Source organism: Epinephelus lanceolatus, chromosome 21 (assembly GCF_041903045.1).
Source record: "Epinephelus lanceolatus isolate andai-2023 chromosome 21, ASM4190304v1, whole genome shotgun sequence".
In the NCBI taxonomy this organism is placed as follows: domain Eukaryota; kingdom Metazoa; phylum Chordata; class Actinopteri; order Perciformes; family Serranidae; genus Epinephelus; species Epinephelus lanceolatus.
In genome coordinates this window covers 35,189,522-35,197,548 of record NC_135754.1, presented here as the reverse complement: position 1 = coordinate 35,197,548, position 8,027 = coordinate 35,189,522, and the positions used below count along the sequence as shown (strand labels likewise).

The 8,027-nt window shown below is 44.8% G+C and overlaps 1 protein-coding gene across 1 annotated transcript; it reads left to right on the top strand.

Moving 5' to 3' along the window:
- The first annotated feature begins 3,667 nt into the window (after positions 1-3,667).
- On the top strand, positions 3,668-6,277 carry nog3 (noggin 3). The gene has a single exon (XM_033612011.2). It carries the CDS (start codon positions 4,055-4,057, stop codon positions 4,724-4,726), a length of 672 nt encoding a protein of 223 aa, XP_033467902.1. The 5' UTR covers positions 3,668-4,054; the 3' UTR covers positions 4,727-6,277.
- Positions 6,278-8,027: the final 1,750 nt, after the last annotated feature.

Genomic DNA, 8,027 nt, shown 5'->3' with positions numbered 1-8,027 from the left:
ATTCTAAACCCTGTTTCTCTTTCCTAAACCCAACCATGTGAGTGTGTTGAAAAAAAACAACGTTAATTTGCGTACTGATGTAGTGCTTTTATTTTGAAAGAGACTGTATGCAAACTGTACATTTCCTGTGAAAACAGAAGTGTATTTTGAAAACAGACAATGCATGTAACAGGCTGAAGTTGACACGGCGTCCCAGAACGTCAACAACCAACACACCCAGGGTACCTTGGACGTCATATGTGGACGTGGAAAGTCCATGACCAAACGTGGACATGTGACGAGGTCACAGTGAGAGTGTGACAGTAGAGACAACCCATTCAAAGGTCGGCGTACAGTCAGCGATGTGCCCTCTGGACAATATAACCAGTATGTGCAGGGAATGTTTGGTAACTAGTAACTTTTCTCAGCAGGTAGCACTCCAACATAACAAAGTAACGTTACCCAGTGCTGCTGTTGGTGGACTGAGGGACGTCTCTTCAACCACAAACCGTTAAAGCTCCACAGTGTCCGGTCTGTGATGTGACTTTATGACGCAGAGTCTTCCTGTCACTAATGACCTTTTACAGAGTAAAGAAAGCTGCCGCTGCTCTCAGGTCACACCACTCGCTGCAGCGTTACAGCTCCGTGTGGACACATTAACCCAACAGGAACCAGGTCCACACATTCAGGGCCTGTTTGTCCCCATCTCAGCGCGGCCCAGAGCAGCACAGTCGGCCCTTTATCTCCGCCCGGCTTCTTCTGCATTAGTGTCTCAGACAAGAGTTGTTTTTTTATCAGCCTCATAATTCAACCTTTACAACATGAGCAAACATACCAACGGTCTCTGCCTGCAGGCTGCAGGAGTCCCAGCTGCGGACTGACCCAACGAATTGTGACCGTTTAAGTGTCTTTATCTGCTTCCACACTTCATTTATAGGCTGCTGGAATTAACGTTTTACTGTTACAGCACTTTTCTTCCACACTTTATAGTTTAACTGCAGAAAAGCCTCATATTTATTCTTTAATCCAAATATTTCTCAGAGAAGATGAAACATAATCAGCCTGAGTTAATCCTACTTAATTAAATTTTCAGTAATGAAATGTTTAATTGGTTAAGGAGTTAACATTAAAGCGCCGTCAGTGTGTGGAAACAAACCAGGCTCCAGTGAAAATGTTGCCTGATCTAAGCTGCAGGCTGATTTATTTATTCTGACGTGTGATTTTATTTCCCTCACAGTTGAAGATTTTCCACAGTTTGAGGCTGAATAAAGTTTCAGATGAACTCTGTGACTGATATGTTTCAGTTCATCTGCTCCAGTTGAAATCCTGACCGGATCAGTTTGAGCTGAACTATATGAACGGACATAAAACAACAGTTTGAAGTGAAGAGAAGCTCTGCTGCGTCAGTCTGAGCACATGATGAGAGCTCTTCTGACAGGTCGTCTGTCTGCGCCTCTGCTCAGGGGTGTAAATACAGATAGTGCAGTTGCATTAGGGCTCATGGGGTGGTGGGGGCTGTAGAGAGAGCAGGCCCATGCTCAAAGAAGAACTCACGTCAAATTAAAAGTGGTGCAATCTGTTGTATTTATACCCGCAGCTCGGTCACCAGAAGAAAATGTTGCCATTGTCCATTCCTGCAAAACAAAGATACGTTACATCTGGACGTTTCATACGTGTCATATCAACGTATGAGCTGACTTTAGCCACTTCTACACCGCCTGTTCAAGGCGGGAATTTCACGCCATTATGCCGCCTCGCCGCTCTGTATAAAAGGTACAATTGAAGAATTGGCATACAGAGTTGTCTCGCCTTTAAGCCACCATGGGAGGTAGTAACAGCTCCGAAACAGAGTCTGTAAAGACATGACATCAAACAGAATGGGAGCATGGATGGGCAGGACGGGTGTGATGTTGTGATGCGTTATGTGTACAACCCACTGCTGGAGATTTAAAATGAGCTGTTAGCAGTTAGCAGCTAACTCAGAGAAGAAAAACAGGGGCATATTACAGTATATATATATTTATTGCAGATTGCAACCAGCTGTAACTTTGGAATTCCTAAAAATTCCTTCAGTGTTCAGGAGTTTTTTACCAGGAGCTGAATTATCCACAGAAGTCTCTTCCTCTCTACACAAACAGACCAGCTGATTTAAAGCTGTAAAAACACTGAATAAATCAGTTCCACGTTACAAATCAGTGTTTTTCCAGCGCTGCTCGTGATGGAGGGGGCTGCTAACTACAGTGGCTGATGAGGAAACACCGTTGTCCCTATCTAGAGCCAGTGTTTGGTTTGTCCGTTCTGGGCTACTGTAGAAACATGATGGTGCAACATGGTGATCTCTGTAGACGAGGACAGCAATGTCTCTATTTTTTTATTTTTTTAAAAAGAAAAAAAAAAAAGTTTTTAGTGGCACCACCCCCGCTGGAAACACAGCACCTCGTCACGAAGAAACATCCATGTCTGAAGGCTAGAAGGCGTCAAGAAAGGCAGCAATAACTCGCTAACAAACTACTGCTTCATCAGTAAAAAAAAAACAACCGCTTTTTGTCGCACCATCCCCGGTGGAAACACAGGGATGAGTCGCAAAAACACCCATGTTCAATTGATAAAAAGCTGCTGAAAAAGCCATGACGACTCACTAAAACACAGCTGCTTTATTAGTAAAAGGACAACTGTTTTTCATGGCACCATCCCCGGTGGAAACACAGCAGCTGGTCACTAAAAAACATCCATGTCCGGGGGCTAGAAAGCTGAAAGAAAAGCAGTGGTGACTCGCTAAAAAACAACCACTTTATCAGTCAAGTAACAACAGCATTATGGGTAAAAAAAACAACTGCTTTTTTTGGCACTACCCCCGGTGGAAACACAAGGATGAATTGCAAAAACACCCACGTTCAGTGGCTGAAAATCTGCTGGAAACACAGTGATGATAAAAAACAACCGCTCTTTGGTGTTTGTTGGTGTTTAACAGTGGCCTGCAGCTTGGCGACATCACACCTAGGTGTCACACCATCCACCATCCCGTCCACCTCCACGTGACAGAGTCAGCTCAGATACTACGTCACTCCAGAAACGTTGACATGAGACGCATGAAATGTACAAATGTATCTGTGGTTTGGAGAAATGTAAAATGGCAGCATGTTGTTGTGGTGACCTCCTGCAGCACACTGCTGCCTCTGCTGCTGCACTGCACCTCATTCACACCAACACACTGCAACACAAACCAACACGACCACTAAAACAACCACTGCATTCATCTTCACCAGCACCACCACAACCAGCTCCACCATCATCATCACTCACTGCATCCACAGTTCTCCCACTGCAACCAGCTCTGCACACCGCTCGCTCTGAAGACAATGACTCATCAATATTACACATCATTTACACATCTTATGAAATATATGATGTTCATGTGACTGTGATGAGTTGAGTTTATAATTCTCTCTCTCTTTACTTTATATTTTATTGATCTGAGGACTTCTACAGTGACTGATGTGTCATCATGACGTCAGTAACTTAAAACTTTATAACTGTACTGTAGTGCTACTGTCAGCCTATTATCGCTGCTGAAACTACGTCATCATCATTAATATAATGAGGGTGCTTGTGTGTAAACTGTGCGTGCCTCCGCGGGGTGGGAGGAGGGAGCGGGGTTACATCACCGCCCTGCTGGATATTCGGGTGCAGTCAGAGGCGCCTGTAGTTGGGCTGCAGGAGGAGCAGAAGAGGAGCAGCAGAGGAGCAGAGGAGCAGCAGCCGGTGCGCCAACATGCGGACTGAGAGCAGCGACCTGCGGGCCGCTGAGCCGTCTCACCGGGACCTGCTGACCGGGGCAGCTCGGGGCTGAGTCCTCTCCCGATCATGGACTGTGACGCGTCTCTCTGATCCACCAGCTCAAGTCTGAAAGTTACTGACAAGTTTTGGAGCGCTCGCGCGGTTCCTCCCCCGGTGTGAGCGCTGCGTCTGCTGCGCGCGCTCAGCTCTGACTTGGATATCTCCCGCGGGGCGCGCGTGTGTTTCTCGTGGAGGATTACCTGTGAACACTGTGACTGGGTCACCTGGAGCCGCTCACATGGATCACTCGTGTTACCTGTGGGCTGTGTTTGTGCTCGTGCTCTCTCTGGGCTTCAGGATAGAGGAGGGCATGTGCCAACACTACTATCTCCTCCGGCCCATCCCCAGTGACACTCTGCCCATACTGGACATACAGGAGGACCCGGATCCGGTGCTGGACCCTCGGGAGAAGGACCTGAACGAGACGGAGCTCAGGAGCGCGCTGGGCAGCCACTTCGACCCGCACTCCATGTCCCTCTCCCCGCCGGAGGACAAGTATTCGGGGAGCGAGGACGCGAGCGAGGCGAACCTGCGGCAGAAGCTCTCCGGAGCGATGCCCAAAGACATCCGGGCCATGGAGTTCGAGGTCCAGCACGGCAAGAAGCAGAAGCCGAGTAAAAAACTGCGGAGAAGGCTGCAACTGTGGCTGTGGTCTTACACCGTGTGCCCGGTTGTTTACGCATGGAACGACCTGGGCATCAGATTCTGGCCGCGCTACCTGAAGGTGGGGAGCTGCTACAATAAGCGGTCTTGTTCGATCCCTGAAGGGATGTTCTGCAAAGCTGCCAAATCGACTCATTTTACGATCCTGCGATGGCGCTGCCTGCAGAAAAAGGGGGCTCTGAAATGCGCCTGGATACCCGTTCAGTACCCGGTCATATCAGAGTGCAAGTGCTCGTGTCTCAACTGAAAACGACTCTGTGCTGCTGCTACAAACTTTTATCATGATTTGAATGCACAAGCAGCAAAACAGCTTCATCAGACATGTAAAGAGTCAGGAACACTCGTTAAGAACTCTGTCATTAATGATTTAAACACATCTCTCTGTCTTGTTCCAACATCTTGACCTGAAAAATATTCATGTAAGAAAAGTTGGACTCAAACCAAAGTGTCTGAATCAGCTGAGGAGCACTGCGCAGGGTCAGAATGTAAATTTGATGTACATGTTTTTATTTTATTTTTATGTGACGACAGAACTTTGTATAAAAAGGAAGGTCAGTATTATTAATGTAATCAAATCTACTGTATTTGTTCAATGTATCTGGATTGTACCTGTTTATATTTATACTGGAGATATTTCCTGAGGTTCAAATGAATTTATGGAGACGTGAAGAGTTCTGCTCCAAACATCAGAGATCTGTTTGAATCAGAGCTCTTCATGACAAACTCCTCATCTTCAAGAGCTGTAAAATAAAAAGGGACAGTTGGTTTATAAATCACGTGACTGAGACTCTGTGTTCCTTCATTTACTGCAGTAACAGTACCGATACCACACTGTGAAAATACTCTGTTACTGTGAAAATGTTCCCTCAGTATGTGAGTAGGGGAGACCGGGGCTGGTTGGCACACTTTTTACTCTCTTACATTTTTCTGTGGCATAATTTATGTCAGAATATTCTACGTGAAAGGTTAATGTTTCGGCTGTAAAAGAAAAATGTGAGCGTGTGCTTGGGCAGTGACTTGCGGCATTAGAAACCAATGGAAAAAGGCGTCCTTTAATGTCGGCGTGATACGCGGCTGATTGTCATTATAGTTTAACGGGGCCCAGCGGTGACGGGGGGGACAAAGAGGAAAATTAAGGCAGCAAAAGTCCAATTGGGGCGCGAGGGCCGATGGATGGGTCCGACAAACACCGACTTTCACCAAAGAGAGCATGTGTGTTCACGTCCCATAAGATATAAGATTCTAACCACGTGCTTTTGGACGTAATGCTTTTATTTTGAAAGAGACTATGCAAACTGTACATTTCCTGTGAAAACAGAAGTGTATTTTGAAAACAGACAATGCATGTAACAGGCTGAAGTTGACACGGCGTCCCAGAACGTCAACAACCAACACACACGGTACCTTGGACGTCATATGTGGACGTGGAAAGTCCGTGACCAAACGTGGACATGTGACGAGGTCGCAGTGAGGATGTGTTGCTCAGTGGTGTTGTGTGTCCACCAAAGCGGTTTCTTTCCCTGTCACAGGGCACGTTAACTCTTTCCAGGGGCATAAATATAGACAGTGTAGTTTCGCTGGGGCCGAGGGGCCCGTAGAGAGAGCGGGCCCTTGCAAGTGACTAATTAAAGAATGGTGTCATTTGCTATGTATGTCCTCAAAGAACAAACCCATCTACATCATGGTTTACTTAATTATTTTTTGTTTTTCAAAATAGTCAGCAGCAATCTAAAACAAAATTATACACTTTTTCTACATCAGCTATACAATCTATAAATAAACTATAAAAACAATTCAATTACAGGCTCAATTTTCTTTGATATTTTTGTCAGATATGCAGCGATGATTGTGGGTAATATGTGTGTTGATGTTGTCCAGTGTCAAATGTCAGTATATGTTGGATGTGTTTCCAGTCACATCTCCTCCAGCTGCAGATCAGCGCTGACACACAGTCCTGTCCTTACACATAACTCTCTCTGCGGTGCTGCTGTAGCTGACGACACACGGGGAACCAGCAGGTGGGTTTTCAGCTCCGGTGTTTTAATCTGCGCTCGTCACAGTGACTGACTCACACGCCATATCATAGGCCCACAAATATTTATCCATATCTGACCCTCCCTGTGTCTAAGGAGATTCATTCATTTTAAAAGTCTGGGCTATTAAATTGTTCTATAGCATCAGTATTCTTAATATAATCAGTTGATTAAACCCTGTATGTGAACACATGAATGTGTCAGACCTGAGCTGTAATAAACAACATGACCCTCATCCATTCAAAATCAACATTAGTGCTTCTGAACTCGTTTTTGGTGAAAGTAGTGTAATAAGTAACTAATTACACAGAGAGTAATATTGTCAAGTAACATTTCTTTAAATTGAAGGTAACTAGTAATATGTAATCTCTGTGTCTCACCACAGAACATCGAACCGGACAGATTAGAGAAATCTGACACACACTACAGAAGTTAACTTTGGGGATGATGATGTCACTTTCAATACAACCTTACTAATGTTAAATATCTCTGTAACGCTGCATTATAATTGATACATTACAATTACTAACATTATTCAAAGGGAGAGCTTGGGAAGTATTTCTAAATTCAAAATAAATCATAAAAATAAAAAGTGAGATGAAACGCCACAAGAGGAAATCTGGCTTTCACTTGTGTTAGTGAGCATTTTAAAAGACTGACACTTTTAAATCCTCCCATCACTTTGAATTAGTTCAGTCTGAGCACTACAATACCCATGAGCCTCAGCTGCTTCCTCAATAGCCAGTCAGAGGTTTGAATCAGAACCTGTCACAGTGTAACTAAACATCAAAACTGGTTCACTATCAGAAACTTCTGTGGGGTTTCTCCTAAAGCAGGCAGCAGCCATCTTTTCCCACAATATATTTTAATACAGAAATACAGCCTGTGGTTTGGTCTGCAAGATTCAAAGTTCCAGCTTCTTTTGTTTATCAAAGAAGCAGAGCTGAAGTATTCACATCCTTTACTCACGTAAAAACAGCACTACCACATCATCTTACTTCAGTAAAAACACCAAAATATACTTAAAGTACAAAAGTGAAAGTACTCATGCAGAATGGCTCCAAAGGACAAGCAAACCATCACTGGCTCTCGATAAGGAAATTCACGTTTTCACTTGGACCACCATAGTTAGCAGCCCCTCCGCGACATGCAGCATCATGAAAACCGTTTTTTTTTATGGTAAAAATGAAGAGGCCATTAACCATCAGATGACGGGGACGGTGAAGGACGGGCCGACTTACAAGAGAATCGTCGAAGGACTGACCAGCCGCGGCTTCCCTCCCACGTCACTGTTTACGTCACACGCTGAGCTACACGTTTTGTTACTTGCTCACGCCCCCCATTGCCCTGAAAAAGGTGCATTCTGTATAAACAAAAGTAGGTAGGCGGCATTTTGCTGCACTCCCCGATTTTGTTTTTATACTGCCAATGCTGAAAGAACACTGATTGGGCTTTCCTGCAAATTTGCACAATTCCTATTTTAAAAAGGCGAGAGAAAACAAGGTGAGCAGACAT

What these genes read in the sequence shown, in the direction of transcription:
- nog3 (XM_033612011.2), top strand. Translation starts at nt 4,055, where the DNA reads ATGGATCACTCGTGTTACCTGTGGGCTGTGTTTGTGCTCGTGCTCTCT.